We start from the raw sequence: 23,718 nt of genomic DNA on the forward strand, positions 1-23,718 counted from the left end.
ATCTAATCTTTTGGATATGTAGGATGTTTAATAAACTCTGACGATTAATTGAGGTGTACGTAAGTTGCGAGGATACTTTGGTTATGAAAAACAAAATATTAAAAATATTAAAAGAAATTGTAATAATTGAAGCTTAATGAAGTAATATTTTCTAGTGATTCAACCGTATACATCAATATTATAATTCGTTATCATATATAATTTTATAACAGTTACCATTAGAAATTTAAGTTAATTATCAATATTACTGATTTGGCAAAACACATATAATACACCAATCTATTTAATTTATCTTTTTTTTTTTTAAAATAAAATAATTAAAGTTGTCCAATTGGTGGGTAATGTTTAACTCCCACCTAACAAAACCTAAACCCATTTAAAATAGGCTCAGCAGTTACATATTTTCTTAAGAAAAAACTCAAATAATTCTTTATTTAAATGGATTAATATATAAATAATGAAAGAATTTAAGTTTTAACGTCCACAACACAAGTCCCAGCCTACAAGTAAACAGAAGCAATCGTGTCCGTGTCGGTCAATTAATACGGTGCCGTCTTAATCTGGAAATTCATCTATTATTTTACATTTGTACTTTCTTCTTCGTGTATTCATTCCTTTTCTCTCTTTCAATTCTCAACTTCTCAAGACTAAACGCACAGACAGCGACCTATTTTTGTCCGAAAACTACCGTTTCGTATCAGACATGTCTTACGATTATTCTTCAAGTACATAATCATCGGAGATACTGGTAACTTTTTTTTAACTTTACTAATTAAACCCTAGTTCTTCTCAATTCTTAGGTATTAACTTTGATTTTGGGGTTTTCTATGCTGTGATTGCAGGAGTAGGGAAATCATGTCTGATTACAGTTCACTGACAAGAGGTTCCGCCAGTTCATGATCTCACCATTGGTGTTGAGTTTGGTGCTCGTAGGTTACCATCGATGGCCGTCCTATCAAGCTTCAGATTTGGGACACTGTATGTTACTTTTCTTTTCTGGTGTTTTATTCGCGTTTCTTTGAAAAATTGAATTAACTTAACTAATTATGAACCTCATGTGGGTAGTTATGCTTTTTTTTTTTTTTTTTTTTTTTCCTTCTTCTTTGTGAAAAAAGAAGAGAAAAAATTAGCCGTGAAATTTTTTGAGTACTGAATTTGTGTAAACCTTATATTAGGACCACTATTTGGATAAGGATTTTCCATACCTTCCTGTGCAAACTCCTCCTTGTATGTAGAATCACCCATTGTCAATCAACCATAGGCCAATCATTGTGAATCAATTTAGTGGATAATGTCTGGTAAAAATGTAGTGTTTTCAATCTTGTCATTGGATTTTTTAGATTCTTCCATGTTCTGAAAGTGTATCCACTAACTTACTACTTTAACTGCACATTAGAGGGCAAGAATTTTACATCTTTGTGTTTTAACTTTTGTCATAAAGAAGCTGGTTTTGATGGAGAATAGATTACTCTGTTGATTCCTGTAAGACCCCGCTTCAATGGTTACTTTGTGTTTTTACTTCTATCACCATGAAAGGCCATCGGTTTTAATATCTTTAAGTAAGTTCTGATGAGAACTTGCTGAGGCTGTATGGTGCCTTCTGTTTTGTGGGTTTTGTAGGGTAATTTGGGTATATTTGTGCTTTGTGTCGTATGCAGGTCAAACTTGATGTCTTAGTTTGATCCTTATGTTATTCCCTTGTACATGTACTGTAATTGTGATTGAAATTAATAAATGGAAGAAATAGATGATAGAAAATCATGTTTATACAGTAAGATCCTTTATGTATTTTATTTTTCTTCATTATGCCGTAATTGCTATTCTTGAACATTTTAGTCCTTAGCCAAAGCACCCTTATGCATTACACTTATTCGTAAACTGCGATCCTTGGCTCTATTTCAGGCTGGGCAAGAATCTTTCAGATCCATCACGAGATCTTATTACAGAGGAGCAGCTGGAGCACTTCTGGTTTATGATATAACTAGGTGAGTATGAACCTGCATATACGTGTGTATGTGAGAGAAAGAAAGCGATAGCAAGATTGGAATCGTCCCTTCCCCCTCTCCTCTCTGCAACTTCTCTTTACACAAACTAGTATAAGTTTTGATAGGGCAAATTGGAAATAAATTTCATTACTCTTATGTGGCATATATTTGCTAGATCTTCTACCAGTTCCTTTCCTTTTAGAATATTGGATTTAAACTGAAAACCAAAGTTGTTGTGTTTCCAGGAGAGAGACATTTAATCATTTGGCAAGCTGGCTAGAGGATGCCAGGCAGCATGCAAATCCCAATATGACAATTATGCTCATTGGGAACAAGTGTGATCTTGCACATCGGAGGGCTGTTAGCAAGGAGGAAGGAGAACAGTTTGCAAAGGAAAACGGGCTTTTATTTTTGGAAGCATCTGCAAGAACAGCTCAGAATGTTGAAGAGGTGATTAAATGAACCAAATTTTAAGCAGTCTTTAATTTTCAATTGTGTTGTGTGTGGCTCAAAAACTGCGAAGTTTTATCGTCAATTTATGGAACACGATTGACATGGCAGCTGATCCTTAATTGCTAAATGAGTACCGTAACTATTCTCACAGGCCTTCATAAAAACTGCTGCCAAGATCCTTCAAAATATTCAGGAAGGCGTGTTTGATGTATCCAATGAGGTAACGTTGAAGCACTTTGTTATTCACTGATGTCTTTTTAGTTTTTATTTGGATTTCTGCCAAATCATAGTATGGATTGTTTCAATCTTGTTCGGCGCCCACAAGATACTCTTTATGTCTTATTTTTGTTGATACTAAATCGGAAATTTACCTTACGTATAACCTTTTTTTAAATAATGATTGTAGTCATCTGGAATAAAGGTTGGGTATGGACGCCCACAAGGTCCATCAGGCGCTAGAGATGGAGCAGTTGCTCAGAGAAGTGGATGTTGCAGTTGAATGGAACCAAAATTGAAAGTCTGTAGTTAATCCCTTTCTGGAATTTACATAGGCCTTCTACACACTAATATGGATATATAATCCTCAAAAAAAAAAATGTGATCAAACTTTATGGATGACATTCAATGTATAGATCTTATCTCACCTGTCTTTTGCACTGAATCAATGTCACTGTCCTCCATTCATCTCATTTTAGTGCCCAAAGATTGCTTTATGGGTGTAGTGAATGGTGTTTTTTCTATGGCCAAAAGAATATTGAACCGTGCATATCACAATTCACTTAATTTCCGGGAAGTAAAATGACTTTAAACGACTTCTAATATTAGTTTGGTCAGACCATTTGAAACATAAGTAAAATGCAAAATCTTTGGAGTCTTGTCGACTAAGATTTAGCATGTTTATAGGGGCTAATTCTTGCAGAGCCTCAATTACCAATTCACCATAAAATTTGGGTTTGCACTTTGCAGTTTGCACCCAGAATTTAATACAAAAAACAATTCTAATAGAAAATTTACTAAAATGCTACACATTACGAAAAGGTAAAATATGTTCCTAACAAGGCGCCCATTACATTGCTGTGGGATATCGAAGAATTGTAATAAAAATACTATGTGCTCCTGATATGTTACAATTCTTCACAAACCGGACTTGTAAAAACAAACCAGTTAACAATACCTCATCTCGTGTATAAATATTCCGGCATTCTGTATTTCACTTTAAAATCTCTTCTTGACCATAAATTACTGGAAAATCCAATCATTAGGAACCACCAAATACCTACAATCACAAGCAAGTTTCAGGGAACAGATCATTTTAATACACATGCTAAGTTGTTGCTGAGAAACAAAATGACACTCACCCCAGCTAGGATATCTTTTGAGAGTCGAGGTTTGCTTTGCGCTATATTATCTGCGACTGGTCGCTTCTGTGGGAATTGACGAAACACTTTTGTTGGCTGCTGGCTAACAGGGAGCTCATAATGGGTTCCAGATTCTTTTTGCACTTTTTGCTTCTGTGAGGATAAAAGAAGAAATAAATATGGAGAGTTTTCTAAAATAAATGATACACTAAAAAACGCAATCTAAATGAACAGAAAAGTGAAATCTAGGATCTAAACTACATCTCTGTCTCAAGAATATATATAACTGGGAAGTGAATTGTACAAATTAAGATTTTTGACCTGCTTTATCCACTAATATTAAAAGTCGTTTAAAGTCATCCACACTATCCCCCATAAAACTTAGCAATGCTAACAATATACTCAAGGACGGACAAATATATCAAATACAGAAAATTTCATAAGATGTTATGAAACAAGAAACAAATCAACACTGATTGTGCAAACAAGCAACCCATATTATTGAGGTGTACACATTGTTTACCTTCTTTAATCGTTCTTCTATAGAGCTCAGAGCACGGGACTTATCAACTTTAGACAGATAGAAATCCCGCTCCCTCTTTGCAGCAGAAATTTCTAGAGCTAGTTTCTGCTCTCGAACAGCACTCTTGTAAGCTGCAATTTTAGTATCTCAACTTAGAATTGTAATGAACTGCAGCAACAACAAGCATTAAAAAACTAAAAGACAAAGGAAATTTCAACAAGTACTGTACCAATTTCTTCAGTAAGATCATCCCATTTGAATTTTCTTAGGTACTTGATATTCCAAAGATCATAATAAAACGAAGACCTTTTCCTTCCACCTAAACAAGAATAAGAAATAAATGCATTGAGTAAGAAAGATGTAGCATAATGAAACCACTGCAATTAAAGATGAAAGAGCACCAGGCAAGATATAAGCGAACTCAAACCAAATGATTCTCTAAAAGTGAGAGGATAGAGCAAAAACTGAGCCAAGAAAGGTAAAATGAGATAGAAAAAATGGCACTAAAAGTTAGAAAAAAACCAAACGTTACTGGTTTATCACATTTAACGACAAATATCTGACTCATTTCTGAATTAAAAGTCTATAATCAGGGCACTATCAGGGATTAATAAAACCTGTTGGCCAATTTTAATGATAAAAATAAAACTGCAAGTGCTATTCCTGGTGAAGTATCCATACCAATTTGTTCACCATTTAACATATTAGCAACCCTCTTTGCAACACTTTTCTTGGTGAACTCAACCCACCTACATAAAAAGGACAATCATATGACGGTATGCCAGCAAAAAAGGATGTAATGCACCTTAAAGAGCCAAAAATAATGGAAGACACAATTCAACAAGAGACATCACATTTTCTGGAGTTGGCAAAAAAACTTATGTAATTCATAAATGAGCACTCTACAATCAACTTTTAATACTAGTTGCAGATATCTGCCATATTGATTAGAGCATATTCATTCAAACATACATACCCTTCTGAAAAAACTTGTTCTTGAAATCCACCATCTCGCTTACGATTTACTCGCTTACGAGGTACTTGGGCTGCAGGACCTGTAATATAAAATCAACAGATCATTGTCAGTTAATTAAATTTCACTAAAACATAGTTTCACTCTCTTCCTAATGGAAAAGAAAAAATTAAATAAATAAATAGTTTCTCTCAGCTTAAGCTAACAGATTTGGCACATTAAATAATTTTGACTAATCAAAACAATAAAAAGAGAAACAAAATAATTATTTCATTGTCGGTATCCTGTATTGTGTGTTCAGTCACAAAGAAACAATCACCTTCAGGTACAAGATAAATCCGCAGTATCTCCCCATATTGAGAGAGAATCTGACGAAGCTTTACATGATCCATGTGCGGAGGAATTCGACTCAAGTAGCAAACTCCGCGTTGTTCAGCCTTAGCAGCTTCCTCTAATAGTCGCTGCTTCCTTTTACTTTTACGATTCTCTTGCTCTTCCTCACGTTCATTAGCTCCCCCTAACAACGCATTCTCTGTCTCATTCGCCCCATTATCTGAACCTCCATCAGTAGATTTTGGATTAAACTCCTCAGGAATACTCTCTCCATCTCCCTCTAATTCATCCTCAGATTTATTAGTTTCCTTCAACAATCCTTTATTTCTTCTATTTTTCTGTTTTTTCACCCTTTCATCATTTGATTTTAAATTCCTCTCCTCCAGAGCGCTCATTCCCGTAATTTCGTTTTTCTCCACATTAGCAGCCTCCTTCAACAATTTTTTGTTCCCTTTAGTCCATCCACTTTCTAAAACGGCATCATTAGGTTTTGAATTCTCTTCCATCAGCCGCTCTCTACTAACATCTTGGCTTTCCTCAGCCTCCACCGTTTTCTTTAACAATCGTTTTTCCTTTTTCTTTTCCCATCTATTTGCACTCCTACCACTTGATTTTGGACTATCCCCAGTGATAGGCGAACTAATTCCACTAATCTTGTGCTCTTCCTCTGCCATTCTGTTTATTGAATTGAAACAAGCAATTACACTTAAAAGACCACAGAAGGAAACATGTAATCAGTATATTAAAAAAAAAAAAAATTAACAAAAGAAGCGGCGATAAAGAATACACTGGCACTATCTGCTGCCGCAGGGCGATGTGGGCGTAAGGTGGTGAGTTTTAGCGATGGAGAAAGAATGCAGTGTTTTAGTTTAAGGGTTTCGGCTTTTATTTCTTTATTTATTTTAAATTATAAAGACCGGGTCCCGGGTACCTGATCCGGGTATTTTGAAACACCCGCCAGCATGGCATATCCGGTGAAGTCATTGAAAAAGCCCAAAATCTTCCGTTAAGCCACAATATTTTTAATTTTTTATATCATCTACACTTAAATGAGCCAATTTGGTTGCATAATAAAATACGAAAAACAATATTTCAGGGCGATAACTAGAATCCCCACATTCTATACATTTTTATTTTTTATTTTGCTCCGAATTTTATCAAATGAGAATAATTTATCCACACTTCCTGTATATCACATTGCAACTACTTTTAAATGACTTTTAAATGCCAGAGTGACTCGATAGAGATTTTTAAATGAATTATTAAAAATATCTTAAATTCGAGTACCTTTCCTATTGCAAATAGAGATAGTCGCTGAAATTTTTATCCGATCAATAGTTTTAAGACTCTGAAAAATTAGTTGAGATATACGTAAATTGATCTGCACACTCCGATTATAAAAATAAATAAATAACACGCTGCTGACTTCTAGTCAATCAAGAACCACATATTTGGTCGATTTATTACAAGCCTAGACCTTAATTATGCAAAAAAAAATACAGATAAAATAGATTTCCAAATATCTGATAGTATGAATGAAGGATCCGATTAACATCAAATTCTGACATTATGGATAACTTTGCGGATGAAACTTGGTGTCACATTTCTGCTTCAAAAATAATAACAAGGCTACGTAAAGCAAAACTATTTATCACAGACTATGCTGGTGGTGACCGGTGAATATATCCTCATCTTCCAACCGAGTTTGTCAGTCCATCTTAGGCAACTACTGTGTCCGTGTCTGTGTCTGCCGTCCGAAATTTGGACGTAAGTTGTCATAGGTATGAAAAACTAATAGCAGTCTTGGATCATCTTCGGGTATCTGCCGTCCCTGCAATTTCCCCAGGAAAAAAGATAATAAGAATCATGTAAAAATCTTCACAAATTTAAAGATCCACCATCACAAAAAAAAAAAAAAAAAAAAAAGTTCCCGTAGGTCTAACTTTAAATTCCTTTTCATCTACCTAGGGAAGTTTCAACCTTTAAAGCTTAGCATAGGAATGTGTAGATTAAACTCTAAAAGAGACAATACTTCAGATGTCAAAAATTCTGGTGAATACTAATCACGGCAAGAAGACTTACTTTTAAGCCATAATAATATGCTTCCACCGCTGCAAATGATAGAGGAATTTTGCGAGCTTGCATCATGTCCCAAATCAAATTTGCAGTGGTATATCCACCCGTCTGCATAAAAAGACAATAGAAACATTAAATAAAAGGTAGTCAATAAGTATCATTTTAGATGGAGTAAAACAAAAACTAGCCACAGGAATCCATCTTGTAACCATCATATTCTCTCACCTTCTCTCCAGATGCTGCAATGAGGAGGTCACTTCCCTGTTTATGGGTCAAGTAGAAGCCCTTATCATTCAGGCTTAACTGCATTCGAGAGGAAAACCGTATGATGAGTAAAACGGACCATCACAAAGATCATAATACTAATAATACATCAACAAAGATAATTAAATAAATCTACATATAACTTAGCATACCAGAGTCTTTTCGGCAAGTTGCATGCCCCTGGGAGTATACCCAACCATGGCTCCCTCTATAAGTGTCTACACCACGCAGGTTAAAAGTAGTTTAGTCTCTGTTCTCCCAAATCATCTTAATTGCTTATAAATTTTAAGGTAAATACCAACCTACTGCTCTAAATAATTTCAAATGAATTGAACTAGCAAATATGGAACAATAGCCAGTGACTAAACCAGATAGTTTAGATATTGCATTTTTCAACAAACTCACAACAAAATGAACTCCTGAACTAAGAGATAAAAATATCTTAGCCAACTGCATATATATTACCTCCCTCTCCCTTAACATAAATAAATCCTTCAATTTCTCTCAATCCAAATTGAAACTATCAGAGAACTTTGATCTTCCAAATCATTAGCCGGCAATAAATAAGTGAAAGAGGGATCATCAATCATTTAGGAGACTTAAGGATTTACAGAGGAAACAACCCGAGAACTCCAAATAGAAACATTCGTATGATAGAGTTCTGCCTTTAGCTTCCCTTTGGGCATCAATGTCAAAAGAATTTTGAGATATATTTTTTTTTCTTTTAAACTCAATTGAATCAGGAGGGAGTTTCCGGTTATTATAGTACAAGCTGATTTGGTATAGTTTTGAAAGTTGGATGTTTCTTGCCAGATTTTTAGTTGGTTCTTATTTGGGCTTTCTTATAAACATTATGAATAGTTCTTTAAGCTTTATCACACAAGACCTTCATAGTTTCTTATGAATTGAAAAAGAAAAATTGCAGATATATTCCTATCACAAAACTCACCACATATAGTTCCATCACACGAGGCTTCCCTGAATTCATATAGTCTTCAAAAGTTTTATGGCCACGATCAATGTCTCCAGAATACATATAGCACCTGAATGAAAATGGAGCCAAATACATTTTGAAATTTATTACAGTCGAAAGAGCCAAATTAAAGATTAAACGGATACAATCCAGTCAATGAAGTGTAGTGTTTTGGTATGGCGAATTACTGATCAGTTCATTCACTTAATATCTCAAGTATAACTTGAATAAAGCGCAACATCAAAAAGATTTTCTAACAATTGAGAGACATGTAGCAATTATATACGTCAGGAACAAGCAAAGAAAAAGAACCAAACAAATTTACATACTTCATAACAATAGTAGGAAAAAGCACACGAACAACACAAAAGGAAGCCCCATATATATACACCAAATGCTCAAGTTTTCAGAAGTACACGACAATGTCAATACTACATGCAACAGTTCCCACTCACAAAATGATTAACAACCAAAATTTCAAATAATGAAAAAAGAAAAAAAAATAGCAAAACTCAGAATCAAATCAGATATCTTTTGATAGTCCATATAAATGTACAAATGAATCAGTATTAAACAACATGTATGCAAATATACATAATGCATACAATAGGTATCTTAATAACAAGGTTGAGAATCCCCAAGTGTTAGACTTAGAGGCAAAAGGCCTCAATTTCAACCATAAGATAAAACTTTAAATATTATGTCCCACAAGTTTCCTGGCTACTACAGTAGTAAGATCCACAAATAGCCCCACTACTTTAGAACTCACTGAAACCATAGGAAAGATTGATAAGTTTCCAGGTATGAAAAGAATGATTAAGCAGGAACTTAGAAATTAATTAATAACAACTATACCTGATTGTCTGCATCACAATAAAGACATCAGGAACATTTCCTTCCTTCTTAAGCATCTCCAAAAGTGTTTCCATTGCCTATCACAACAAAAAAGAATATGCAAAAATTAACAGGGACAAATTGGCAGCAAGTTCTTTATGCAGCATAAAAATACAGTACTAATGATCATGAAAAAGTTCATAGTTTGGTAATGTTTTTAAGTTTGCTAAAACTAAAGAGAGCAGGGTAAATTCATTTTTTTTTTTTTTTTTTTTTTTTGAGCTGGATAAGTAAGAATGCACCCCTTCCACAATCACCAAAAGTTCATACCTACAGTTTGTGCTTGCATAGGATGCAAATACAAGCTCAATAATAGACAAACCAACCAATGAAATAGTGCTCCACGAATTTACACAAAATATTACCACTCAAACATCTAGGTTCAAGCTGAGCTTGTTCAGCGAGAAAAAGGAACCTCAACAATCCATTCACAAGTTGATGTAAGCTTCCAGTGAACAGCTAAATATGTTAAAAACGTAAATAAAGAGAATTTTATAATGATATAAACAATAAGGTATAGAATCTTTTTGGTGTCAAAATGGTATATGACATATATTTACAGTTCAACAACTCTTAAACATTTATGACAGACCCATGGATTCACAACAAAGAACTGGCAAAGAGTGGTAATAAACTTAAAGGCCACTTCCACGTAAAAGTTATTATATTTTCTTACTAAGCTTCAGCCTAATCAGAAAAGCAATATGGTACAAGTACAGACTGATTTATAGCCATTACAGACAGAGAGGATTTCTACTGTAGAAATGAAGGACTAGCATTTCTAAATCGGCAGATGTAATATAATATCATACACTTTGTCAGAGACATATATCATATTGCCAATATCATGAAAAGCAAGAAGATCATTCAAAATATAACAGAAACTTCCATGCATGAGCACAATGTAGACAGGCACAAAAAGGAAGAGAGAAGCTGGTAGAAATTGCATTGTGTAGTAATGATAAATCAAGCTAAAATGTGAGATATTACCTCTACATTTCTAAGCTCAACACAAGCATGAAATGCAACATGATATACAGTTAGTTGCCTATTCAAAAATCCTCGTTTGACTGCATAATCAGCCGTGGGTAAATTGTACAATTCTTCTTCAGAAACGCCCATCATTACATTTTCTGCATTGGTACTTGATTCTTCAACAGATGTCCAACCCTTTGACGCTTCTACAAACTCAATAATCTTTCAACATAAAGAAGCCATTAGAAAAGCTTTTAAAAGCAAAATGAATTCATATTCAAAGCAGATGGAAATGTTATAAAATACTTTGGCGGCTGTATCAACTGTTCGAGGTGTCTTATTAATATGTGCAGCTATAAGTCCAGCATAGCAGAACTTATTTAACCCGGCACCAGCTGCAGTCATATCACGAACAATTGCATATCTGTAAAATTAATTAACACAAGGATGAACATAGGCAGGTTGATAAAGCAACCCATTACAGGACACAACATGATAGTAGCCTTCAATCAACGAGACAGATATTGACTCAAGAAGATAGGCACACAGAAAGACTTCAGTGGTTACTTGGGTCCTATGATGCACAAGGTTAGATGGTTGACATTTTCATCACCAACTAAGGAATTTTTTTTCTCCAAAACAAACAATTCTCTCAAGACTGTTTTTCCTCTACAGGGGTGTCAATTCAACAAATACGTGTGATACTGATTTTTTTGCTAGGAACATGAGATACTAATTAATACAGAAAAAAGTACATCATTTCAAGAGTGATGATCTCAACAAATACCTCATATAAATGACTAAATTTATCAGTGAACCAAGTAGCAACAATAAACTATTGTTAGCTTGTCGAGAAAGCATTAAAAAATTTGATTAGCTGGTAACGAGCATAGCCCATCAACTGATGTATTGCATACAACCCAAGCCCACCTGATCAGAGGAGCCCTGAGCTAAGGATCTGACATAGCCACTGAACTAAAAGAGAGAAGAGTTGGACCAGAAAAGAAGAAACAAGAGTTGGACCAGAAAAGAAGAAACATACACTCGATCTATTCGGCCAGCTGCAGCACATGCATTAAGCAAACAGACATACGTTGGTCCATTTGGCTTAACTTCATCGCTCTTCATTTCTTCAAAGATCTTCAATTAAAAGAGGAGCAAAATGCAAAAAGGCAGACTCGAAATATTAGAAGTTTAAAAAATCTGGTTTTAGTTTCTGATAAAATTAAACACACAAACATACCCGAATTGCCTGGTCACAGTTCTTACATTTCCCACAGGTTGATATTAAAAAGTTGTACAAAGTAACCTATTACACAGACATATACAGCCATCACAATTAACAAACAGAAGTATGTAACAAAACACAGTAATGGAAAATTTAGCAGTAAGAACTTGCAGAGTAACTAAGGATGCGTTCATTTAAGTTTTTGCAAAATGACTTGTATTTTCTGAATTCAAACAGCAAGAAAAACACGTTTGGTAACAGTTTCTTAGAAAATGTTTCCAAAAATTCAAACCAATAACATCATAAAAGTGACATCGTACAACATTTTTCGCCAGTGATTATTTTCATAATTTGAAAGAATGTTTTCAAGTAATTACATAAGCAACTAAAATTCATATACAGAAAAGTTCATTAAAATTCGCAAAACTGCTTAAATTGAAGCAAAGAAAAACGAACACACATCAGGAAGCGAACCACCGGCTTTCATTTGATCTTTAAAATAAAGAGCGTCCTGCAAGCGACTGCCTTTCATGGTCCCAGCGATTAGCGAATGAAAAACGTCGCGTGTGGGCTGCACGCCGTCCAGCAACATATCATAATACACGTCTCTCAACAAGTAGTGTTTTCTCTGAGCAGCCACTGACAAGACCACCGTGTTGTACTCCGAGAGATTGTTCGCGTAGTTTCGCCTGGCATAAGCCTCCGTTGAAGCACATAAGAAACGGCGGCCCAGGGCTCGGCCCAGTGATCTGTGGTGACCTGCTCAAAAAGGAGCAAAAAAGAATGAAATAACTTATAAACATAGGAAGTTTGAATGGAAGTGGAGATGTGAAGTAATAATGTTACTGTAAATCGATTGGAGGAGTTTCATGGCGGAAGGAGAGTGAAAGGGTTTAGTGCAGAGCTGGATGTTCAAGATTTTAGAACAAAGAAGAAAAGCCCTTTTGTGATGGCATGAAACGCACCGTTTATGTAGTTTCTTAAGTTAAGCCCAAATGATTATCATGGGCCTACCAATAATACTGAAGCGTGAAGCCCGTTCACTTGTTAGGCTATGTTGACTTATTGGCCCAAGTTGCATGAAAATGAACGTAAATATAATCATTTTTTTTTTTTTTTTTTTTATAAATTCGTATTACATTATTTTGAATGAATAAATTGCCTCAAATATTTAACTATTTAAAGTGAATTAATCCAATAATTTAGAAATTATATTAAAATTCATATATTTGAAATAAAAAGTGACACCCTTGAAATTATTCTATTAATATCTTAGTTATAAGATATGAAACATTTTAAGTGTTTTTTTTTTTTTTTTTTTCATTGGGGGTGTTTGGGCTAACTTACGCATACCTCAATTAATCATCTAAGGCCCTAGAATTACTAGTCGAGAAAGAGCCCCTAGAATTATTGACCGGGTAAGAGTTTTAGGGTCTGCTTGGGAGTTTTTATGGTAGCGATTATGAGGGTAAACCATCGTAGCAGTTTTGAAGGGTTTTTATTAGCGGTTTTTACTTTTTAAAACACTCAACCTGTGCTTGGGAGTTTATTTTTCAACGGTTCAAACAGTTTTTTTTAAATAATAAATTTACATAAATACCCATAAAGTTAAAACACTCTCTCTTTTGCTTAATTAACTTTGAAGTTATAAATTTGACTTGCATGTTTTTAGCTACTCAGTTTGTGAAAAAGGTGTCTTTACAAAGTTGTACTTATGTTTCTTATTTAACACCTGGTTTTGGGTTTTACTTCTATTATCATTAGTCTGTGTCATGGTTATCCGATTTAGTTAGAGTAGAAGACGCTATAATTATCAAATTGGAATGCTGGACATAGTTTTGACTCCTGTGAAGAATAATAACAAGCAAATAAAATTTGAAAAGAAAGGAAAGATTGTAAATTAAGTTAAATGGGAGAAACAGATTGTGATCAAATACTGGATACGGTTTGCTTGAGAGGCGTTGAAAATGGTGGTTTTTAAATAGCTGGTGAATTGACAACTATTTCTTTTCAGGTTTTGAGAAGATGTAATAGTTAATACATTATTATTATTGAAAGGATTTTTTGAGAAAGAAACTATTGGAGTTGTTTGTTTAATTGTCACTGAGAACTACTGCATAAATTCCTTATTCTAATGTATCAACAGCAGCCAGAGATTTGTGTCCAGCAAAGGGAGTGGAAAGGGGTTTTTTTGAGATAAAAGTTTTAAACCAGCCAAAACACCCCGATTTGGAGTGTTTTATAAACCCCTCAAAAATATACTACATTGGTTTTAGAGGATTTTTAAACCAATCAAAATCAGCCTATTAAAAATCTAGCAACCAGGGATTTTTAAACACCTCAAAACCAGTCTAATTAAAAACCTCTTAAAACCAGTGAAAAAAAATCTTTCAAACAGACCCTTAATGACCACTTCTTTTAGTGTTTATGGGGCTGAACTCAGCAGCTCTCTTTTATCATATAGGGCCATTGGGGTGGTTCACTATTTTAAGTTGAGGTTTTTGGAATAAAGAAATCCTACAAAACCCAAGTGTCATTTATTGAGAAGACAAGAGCTTTTACTCCCATCCTCCAAATGCTTATTATATATAATATAATAAAATTGCATGTAAATTTTATTTGTGGTTGTGTTATTAATGGATTAGTTGTGGCATCACATTCTCTCTTAACAAGAGGTCCATGCATAAACTTGTATCTATATTGGGTGGTCAAAATTATATAACATGATATATCTAAATCTCTCAGACCATTAATTATGGAGTCACATGATGAGATGAGCTCTCCTAACTTGCCTTTGAAATTTACAGTAAAATCAAGATACAAAAATCTCTATAATTTGTCATATGCATCTAATTAAGAAGCTTCAATTTTGCAAATGGTTTCCAAACTAGGAGGTGTTTTTTGTAAAATCATTTTCACTCCCAACTTTCCATCTTCCCAAACATCATTTTCTCAAATTAATATTTTCACTCTCCGCTATGCTCATTCTTGAATATTGTGTTTGTGTCCATTGCCAGCTTCCAAGAGAACAAAAGATGAACAGAATAGCATTATAAAAAACTCTCTTTTGTTATTTGGGGTGGCAGTTGAAATGATTCATCAATTTCTTAATCATTTGAAGCCAATTAGGCTACTATCAACAGCTCTTTCATGCAAAAACAAAATGAAAACACTTTACAGTACTAGTACTAAAATTAACTAATTAAAAGGCGCACATGCAGTGGTGAAGAAGAGACTCGATCCATTCCTTAAGCGACCCTGGAAAGAGAGAAGCCTGAAGGCAACCCTTGAAGCTTAAGTTGATTGGCTTGGCAGGATTCTTGAATGCTCTTCATGGAGGTAGGATTAACCTGCAAGAAGAGATAATTCCCAGCAAAAATATCACCAAAATGGGACTGACTTTCCTTCAATCTCTTCAACAACTTCGCGCACGACCCTCTAAAAGCAGACACCACCCTAAACTTCTTCCTCAATATCAGCCTCCTCAACCTCGGAACCTTCAATCTGAATCTCTTCCTCCGAATCTGCACAGAATTGAAGGGCCGGTACCAACTTCTGGGTTTAAGGATCACTCTCGCTCTTTCATCATAACCAACATGTCCTTCTTCTTCCAGGCCATAATATTCATCATGATGTCTCAATCTTTGATAAGGAAACATAAGTAAATCTGTTTTTTGTAAAGAAGGATATGATTCTCCAAGTGAGTCTGCGAGAATGTGAAGCTGTGACTTCTGAGATATGAGTGGTTGGTTTTCTCATCTAAGCGGTGTGAATAAAAGGGAAAAAGGAGGTGGGTGGTTTGTGGAAGCAGTTGAAGTGCATTCAATGCCAAAGCTGGTGAGGTGGGGATTTCATGCCTTACATTATAAAACATATATTATCGTAACTGGATAAATTAATTCTTTTGCTAGTTTCAAGAACTTGTACGTGGTTCAGAAAAATTCTAGGAGGGTAACAGCTGAAAATTGTATAATGAGTAGTTATCTGGAGTGGGTTGGGGTACACCATCCTAAAGCACAAAAACAAATCTTAATTAAACTAGTTTAACCTCTAAGCAAATAAAAGGCATGCATAATGAGAGACTCTTTGAGGGTAGGAATTAAAAATTCGTTAGAAAAATATAAAAGCCATTGAAAATAAAAACCCACCCACGTGAATATTCATTTATGGATATTTAAAACAATGTGGGCAATTTAAAACCCCACAACCACCAGAGGATTACAATTTACAACTATAAGAATAAATAGATGTCACCACTCACCAACCTCAACCTGAACTAATTTCTAACTGTTCGGTAAAACACAGTAAATTTCTTCACCTATAGCTCACGTTATTTATACAAACCACCAATCTACTTCATAAATCAAATTCCATTTCTCATCTCTTTATATCTTTTACTGCAGCAAACTTCATTAAAAAGGTAACTAAATTGGAACAACTCATCAGCCAAAACACTAAATGTAAATGAACATAAAATATATATTAAAAAAAAAAAAAAAAAAAAGTATGTACATTAGCTGAGTCTGAGGGTTTCAATATCTCCTGTAATTAACAAACATAGACAGAAGAAGCCTCTTTTTTTTTCTTTTGGTAGGAATCTGAAGCTGAATTCAGCGCGCCATGGGTGATGAACTACAAAGAATTTCGGCAAGTAATTAATACTTCATAAACATAGTTATGTAGCTTAGTAGAGCTTAATTCTGGTCTGGATCGGGCTTCGACATAAGGGACATAATTCAAGGTCCTCTCCACATTCACAACATGTCTGACCAAAGAAACACAGAAAATAAAAATGTCAGTATTTCTTCTCTTAGTATATTTCCTTCACACACTATGACAGAAAAAAATTAGGACTACAGGCTGGGATCTACCTGATGACCGCAACCAAAGGCCATATCCTTCACATTAGTAAGGCAAATGACGCATAGCTGTCCAAAATAACATAAAATGTCAGCCCAAACATTCATAATCAATGTAAAACTCCATCATGAAGATGTGTATTTTATTTATCAAAGCAGGAAGAAGTTTCTAAGTCAACAGGTTGCAAACTATGGACGCTTACAAGCTGAATACAAGTCAATGTTAAACATTGATCAGTCAATTTATTGCTTATCTGCTTTTTTTCTAGCAGACCAACTAGGAATCATAAAGAATTACGGCAGTATCTCCAATATATTAACTGGCCGACATTAAATCAAAAACCTCACTCAAAAATGTGATAAACTAGTCTAGACGCTATTGATTTAATTTAGGTAAGAGCAAAGCACAAAGATACACTACACTTCAATCAAAAAATCATTGTAATTTCACGGAGAAAATGGCCTAGTTGGCAATGTTGTCAACTTTTTGCTTCTCTCTTATGGCTATTGAACCATTTTTTTCAGTGACATTATCCAGAGCAAGGCCCTCCATCGTGAAGCGAATGCAGATATTAAAGCAGTACACCTTAAACTCTGGAACGTGTTAGGATTGGGGTAACTCATCTAAATAAAATGATAAGAGCTAGTTTTCAAGGAAAGGACTGTTTTCTTGTAACTGCTAGAAGTAAAGACCAATTATGCAATAAGAACAAAGCACCAAGCATGCTTTATTTATATTGAACTTGATGCATTAAAGCTCTCTTCCCCAACACCATCTAATTCCTATTTAATGTACTGTCCAACGGCAGCTTGTTAAAGAAGTTAAGAAAACAACTTAGATCATTCTGTCCAAAAAACCTCAATACCTGATTATCATATGTAGAACTTGTAGCAGGAGGAGCTGAGCTGACAGGCTGACTGTCCCTTTCATAAGGAGCATTTGGCTTGAAACTGGTAGAGGTAGAGTAGGAAGGTTTTGAGCTGCTGACAGACATTGCACCATATACAGGTGGAGGAAGGGGAACTCTCTCTGGAACATTTCCCGTCCGGCGACTGTGCAAGTAATAAGACAACAGTGACAGTAAAATTTAGGTCAATAGATATTAAAAAATAAAAATAAAAACAAAGAAATTCAGAAATAATAATAACAATTGCAAGAATCACTCATTACCCTAGTATATTAAGCTCTATTGTTGCCTTATACTGAGAGGGAATCTCCATTAAAGCAGCAAGCGCAAATTCTGTTTCCTTTCGAGATTGTTCATGATTCTTTGACATGATTTCCGTAAAATTCACAAACTATAGAAAGAAAACACACACACAAAAGCGATTACCAACAAAAAGTCACACAACCATATGACAAGGGTAAAGAAAAATAATCATGTCCAGATGCCTACCTGGAAATTATCAAAAGCTCGGGCAGGTATGTTATCATCAAATTCCTTCATCATGTCCCAGGGCCCATCCCCTACCCCAACTAGAACAATTGACAGAGGAAGCTTGCTAGGATAAAACAAAAAAAAAATAATCAGTGCCAGACAAACAAACTAATACCAGCAACATTAGGAGCCAAAATTCACCTGGCTTGTACTATAGCCTCAACTGTCTTCTGCTCCTGCGGACTCAATTGGCCACGCTCAGTATCAACACTTCTAGTTACCTGAGACAACCATCAAGTTGGGTGAACCCAAAATTACAACAAAGATCCAACTGTCTTAAGATAAGCCACCTATTAATGCATAGCAAGAATGGTAAAAATGACAGGATTCTATCAGCTTCTATCAGCTTTACATCCAGAATAAATAAGTTCAATTCTTTCTCCGATTCATTTTCAATTTGAGTAACAGACGATTGTAGTAATCCATTCCTCTAATTGTTTACAGATCTAAGATTATATTTATATTTGAGGCAAATACCTGCCCATCAGCAATTATCAATAATACATGATACTGGCCACGACTCTGCTCAACAATTGTCATGGCCATATCAATTACAGGGGCAAATGACGTTGGTCCTGTCACGAAAAAGCAAAAAGCGTAAGCTCTAGGACCAAAACAGCTAAACTTGAAAGAGATACTCCAAAATAAAAAACATGGCACTAGAAGGATACAGGTCAAACCTGCAAGTCGTAAATGAGGCACAATTTCCCTATACCGACTTAACACCTCCTCAAATCCATTACAAAATCCCTCATCTGGAACGAAACTGAAGACATCTTGATCGTGTGTTGATGCTACCATTATAAGAAAGTGATGCTTATCAACCACACATTTCAGACAAATAAAACGTTACAAAAAATAAACTAAAAATAACAGTGAAGTAAAGCATACCATCCCCGAATCCATAGCACGGAATCAAGTTATCCTCATCAAATGCAGCTAAGGTTTTCCCAATAATGGATATTGCTTGTTGATAAGGATTTAAACCATCTCCAATATGATGCAAGCTTCGTCTGTTATATGATCGTGCACCTATTTATCAAACTAGTTTCAGCATGCTTAACTAAGGCCATAACACAAACTTCAAGCACTGAAGAAAGAACTTCACCTGTCCACTCATTGCTCTTTGTAAAATCAATGCCAACAATGAGATTAGATGATTCAAGGCCAGCACGAGCAAGAGCCTCAGTCACCTACACAAAAGGTTAATCAATTTTTATAAGCAGTTTACAGAATGTTAAGAGTTGATATAATGGAAGATGCATCATTTTAGGACTTGTAAAAGCCATTCAATTATCATACAAAGAAATAAGGAATTCAGAACTACATGAAAATAATAAATAATAGTAAAAAAGCCTAGTTCATCTACTCAAGTGCCTCTTGTATGCAACATTACCTGATCTAAGGACTTGTAATCATCAGCAATTCTTGAATACCTCCTATCAAGCTTCCTTGTGTTACCACTGTATTGTTCAGAAGAGGGATTATACTGTTCTGACGGATATGTTTGCTGGGGTGGATAAATCTGACTTTCTTGACCGTACTGTGGCTGGGAATACCCGGGTTGAGAACCCCAAATCTGACTTTCTTGACCATACTGTGGCTGAGAATTCCATGAAGACGAAGTCGACCGAAACGATGAATTCTGCCTCCAACTGGACCTCGAGTTTCCGGCTCCCATCAACTAGTATTATCTACAGAAGTTCACCAATTTCTAACAAAATCCACTACTCTCCTTCACAGCACAGCACAGCACACAAATATTTACTCCAATCTGAACCAATACCTATAAAGCAAACACCACTAGACCTCAAACATAAAAAACTGAATCTGAAATTCTGTTATCAAAAAATGCAACAAAGCATACTAAATTAAGCAACAAAATTACTAAAATAATTCTCAATTCTCTCTCTCACTAACTTTTAAAACAATCCACTTCTCTCTTTTACAATTAAACCCACCATAGGTGCCAAACCAACCAATCCAAATCAACACCACAAGCGTCTCAAAGAACCACCCCTTTATAAGAAATAAAAGGGTGTTTGGCAATGCAAAGGAATGCAATTTCCAAGAAAATTCTATATTCTTCCAATTCCTATTTCTTAAAAATACCTACTTTCACACTCACACAATTCAACACACCGAATCAAGAAAACCGAACTGAACAAGATTAAGCTGTAAAGAGCAAACACAATATAGCTTAAACGACAAGCCTAGAGAAAATATAACAAGAGAATAAAAAATTTTCCAAGAAAATTCGTCACATCATTTCACATCATTACGGAATCAAACAAAAGACTAGATAAAGAAGGCGACTTTAGATGCATGACTTATCCACGTAACCGCTTGTAACGCCTTAACAACAAAGCTTCTAATCTAAGCATCAGCATTATTTACTTTGAAACCACTTCTTATATTACAATCACACTTAATTCATCACAAGACTCCATCTTTGTCACCGTAGTCAACAAGAAACAATAACTACAACCAAACGAACCAACAATGGGTTCGCCGAGTGGTAAAGGCTTGAGGCAAAGGGGTTGCTTTCCTGTGGTCTCAGGTTCGAATCACAACGGTTGTTGATATTGTTGGTCACAGACTGCAGGGCTTGCCCTGTTTCGGAAGCCTTGTTTGGGTCGAGAGACTAATTGAGGTGCACGTAAGCTGGCCACACACCCCCGGTAACGTAAAAAAACAAAAAAAACTACAACCAAACGCACCTCACACCCTATTCAATCATTTATCCATTCACACACTTTAAAACACACAGAAATAACCAATCCGCGAAAATACATGGACAATTAGCGACATTGTTCAAGATCTGTTAATAGGAAAACCCTAACTCCGTTCAAGTTAAAATGCAAGTTACGAAAGAGAGAAAAAGGAGTCTGGAAAGTACCTACCTTTACGCAAAGAAGTCGATGAAGAGGCGAGTGTCAGTTTGTAGCATTGCCTCTGGCTATCCTTCTCAAGTAATGGACTGTAGTGAGTGGAGATTCCTTCAGCTTTTTCTGGTACTTTCCTCCTTGAAAAATAATGGTTAAAATAATAATAATAAAAAGTAAATAAACTTTTAATTGGCTTTAAATTTCTGGTCTTTTAAAAATTTACGAAGAATATGCAGGAATGATTTGTTTGTTCAGAGAGAGAGGGTAGCACATGGAGGTGGTGCTATCATTTTAGAAGTGCTTTTTTCCGTAGTGGATGCCGGCCCGGGATACACATGAAGAGGATAAACAGATTTCAATTATAGTGAGATTTATGATGTGGCAATTGGCATTATCTTTAGATATACTCGAGATGCAAAGCAGCGGTTTTGTTTGGCTGCGAAAGTGACAACTCTACCCTTATTTCATTTTTTATTTATTTTAAATTAAATAATTTATTTAGTACATATTTAAATTAATTTCACGTTTGGAATTCGTCGTGAAGTATTTTTGGAAATAAATAAGACAACTTTTACATCATAGTCTAAGATTGATTGGAATCAATGCAATATATTGTAATATTTTACGATAGAATAACGTGTTTCTTATTACACAAAAGTAAATATTCTGAATTATTATTATTATTTTTTGTTTAATGTGAAATTAATAGGAGAATATTCGATTCAATAAACTACAGTACAAGTATAGGAATAAGATGCTTAAATTACACGAAATTCAAACTCCACAATTATTTTTGGTGCTGCTTTTTAGATAATAATGGTAATGATCTGCCATCATTTATCACTATTATGTTTATAAAGTCAAAAAGTTGCTTCATTCCCTCGTGCCAAATATCAATTGCTAGCTAGCCTATCTCCATTACTATTATTTTCCTCTTTTTTTTTTTTTTATCAAATAAAATATACGAAAATAAATAATAATATATAATATAATTTAAGTAATAAAATAATATTTTAAAAATACGTAAGGATAAAGTATCATTAACTATTATTTTGATGAACAAATTGTTTACTTTTGTTATTAAGCCTAAATTTAATTTTGCTTTCTGTTTCATTTTAAGTGATGTTTTAAGACCTTGTACAATTTTTTAGAAAACAAATTTTTCTCTCCTCATACTGACTTTTTCACTGAAATTACAATGAAAAAATTTTGATTCTCCCGCTGATTTTCACCTGCATTTGAAAAAGAAAGAGAGAGAGGAGATAAGGGCTGAGAAAAAGTGGAATACAAAGGACAGTGGAATTGATCGAGGAAGAGAGAGAGAGAGGATGGAGTAGTCAAACGACTTTTATTTTGGTAAAAAAATACTTTCATAAAACGTCTATTAAAATGAAACGGATGGAGTATAATTTTATGTAACAATAACCGACTTAATTTTGTAATACCAGAAAGCTTAATCTAAGTAAATCACCCACAAAAATCTGGTTTAAAATTGGTAAGATGTGAATCATCCTCACATGCCGCACACAGTTTATGCGGCACACGGTTATATTTTCATCACCATAATTCTTAAAATATAATTTGCACATGGGGAGACTAAAATTTAATTTTGGTGTCAATGAAAAGTTGTGGAACCTGCTTAATCGGTCAATTCTAGATTTCGTGTCTAAATAAAATATATTTTGATATCAAATTGGTATAAATATAATATGTTATCATATAAATATATAAAAACTTATGATAATATAAATTTAATGGAATGAAGTTTACACGTTACAACATAAGGGAAGGTTCAAGATTTCTTCTCTACACGTGAAAAATGAAAATAGCTACGTTATAATTGTCAGGAGATCCTTATCTATAAATTATATAATCTTAAATCTTAATTATAATGGATTTTCAATTAAAAATTCAGGTTTCAATTTAAGTTTTGAAAATTTAAAATTATCGCGGATTTGTTTTGTGGTGTTAAGAGACTTGAGATTTAAGATCGGGGTTGAAGATAGAGATTTTTGTAGAATTATTATTATTTTTATTAATTTGAATTTATAAAAGAGTAATGCTACAGTTATTTATGGGGTGCAATTATTTATGGGTGTACACCGATTTTATGTATCGAATGACGTGGCAACATCTTGATCGTTGATTTATTATCAGTTAATATTAACCAACGGTCAAGATTTTACCACGTTATTTGATATACAAATTTAGTGTAAATTTTTCGAAAACTATCATTTTTTTTTTATAGAAACACGCACGGCATGGCCTTGTCTTGAATTTACAAAGCCAGAGCCAGACCCGGATAAGCCCCGACTCCTTATTTACAAGAACCGGGCCAGTTCCTAACATGACCAGGCACCGCCCAAGTCTTTTTGTTGAAGCCTAATTGAACCATTGAAACACATGCTTTTTGCGTAAATCCTCTGGATTCAGGTCACAATCACAATATAATAGATAGAGATGAGAATTTGTAGATAACAAATCGCCGCCGTTCCCT

General features: G+C 34.6%; 4 protein-coding genes and 1 pseudogene across 8 annotated transcripts; 1 reads left to right on the forward strand and 4 right to left on the reverse strand.

Annotated features, from left to right (window-relative positions):
* The first annotated feature begins 136 nt into the window (after window positions 1–136).
* Window positions 137–3,174, forward strand: LOC116118332 (annotated as a pseudogene).
* Window positions 3,175–3,296: 122 nt separating this feature from the next.
* On the reverse strand, window positions 3,297–6,500 carry LOC116118300 (pre-rRNA-processing protein esf2-like). Its single transcript, XM_031404283.1, has 8 exons — window positions 6,413–6,500; window positions 5,612–6,300; window positions 5,296–5,374; window positions 5,001–5,068; window positions 4,549–4,638; window positions 4,320–4,450; window positions 3,797–3,949; window positions 3,297–3,714 (listed from the first exon to the last, which is right to left on the reverse strand). Exons 2-8 carry the CDS (start codon window positions 6,297–6,299, stop codon window positions 3,697–3,699), a joined length of 1,227 nt encoding a protein of 408 aa, XP_031260143.1. The 5' UTR covers window position 6,300; window positions 6,413–6,500; the 3' UTR covers window positions 3,297–3,696.
* A 519-nt stretch (window positions 6,501–7,019) lies between these two features.
* Window positions 7,020–12,970, reverse strand: LOC116118372 (pentatricopeptide repeat-containing protein At4g35850, mitochondrial). The gene is made up of 12 exons (XM_031404360.1): window positions 12,882–12,970; window positions 12,496–12,794; window positions 12,051–12,116; window positions 11,850–11,947; window positions 11,114–11,231; window positions 10,823–11,029; window positions 9,794–9,870; window positions 8,915–9,008; window positions 8,118–8,183; window positions 7,927–8,004; window positions 7,708–7,809; window positions 7,020–7,456 (listed from the first exon to the last, which is right to left on the reverse strand). Exons 1-12 carry the CDS (start codon window positions 12,904–12,906, stop codon window positions 7,352–7,354), a joined length of 1,335 nt encoding a protein of 444 aa, XP_031260220.1. The 5' UTR covers window positions 12,907–12,970; the 3' UTR covers window positions 7,020–7,351.
* A 2,313-nt stretch (window positions 12,971–15,283) lies between these two features.
* On the reverse strand, window positions 15,284–15,694 carry LOC116118333. The gene has a single exon (XM_031404319.1). The coding sequence runs from the start codon at window positions 15,692–15,694 to the stop codon at window positions 15,284–15,286; it is 411 nt and encodes a 136-aa protein (XP_031260179.1).
* Window positions 15,695–16,607: 913 nt separating this feature from the next.
* Window positions 16,608–21,578, reverse strand: LOC116118287 (E3 ubiquitin-protein ligase RGLG2). Of its 5 annotated transcripts, none has more exons than XM_031404258.1 (12): window positions 21,237–21,578; window positions 19,730–20,119; window positions 19,442–19,526; window positions 19,225–19,365; window positions 19,014–19,127; window positions 18,811–18,908; window positions 18,475–18,554; window positions 18,292–18,397; window positions 18,066–18,193; window positions 17,761–17,947; window positions 16,907–16,963; window positions 16,608–16,800 (listed from the first exon to the last, which is right to left on the reverse strand). In XM_031404258.1, exons 2-12 carry the CDS (start codon window positions 20,012–20,014, stop codon window positions 16,720–16,722), a joined length of 1,362 nt encoding a protein of 453 aa, XP_031260118.1. In that variant the 5' UTR covers window positions 20,015–20,119; window positions 21,237–21,578; the 3' UTR covers window positions 16,608–16,719. The 5 variants fall into 5 exon arrangements, with proteins under 5 accessions (XP_031260118.1, XP_031260122.1, XP_031260121.1 ...); XM_031404262.1 differs by having other exon boundaries at window positions 21,233–21,578; XM_031404261.1 differs by lacking the exon at window positions 21,237–21,578 and adding an exon at window positions 20,462–20,602.
* Window positions 21,579–23,718: the final 2,140 nt, after the last annotated feature.

The sequence above is a fragment of the Pistacia vera genome, unplaced genomic scaffold (genome assembly GCF_008641045.1).
Source record: "Pistacia vera cultivar Batoury unplaced genomic scaffold, PisVer_v2 Contig840, whole genome shotgun sequence".
Classification (NCBI taxonomy): Eukaryota; Viridiplantae; Streptophyta; class Magnoliopsida; order Sapindales; family Anacardiaceae; genus Pistacia; species Pistacia vera.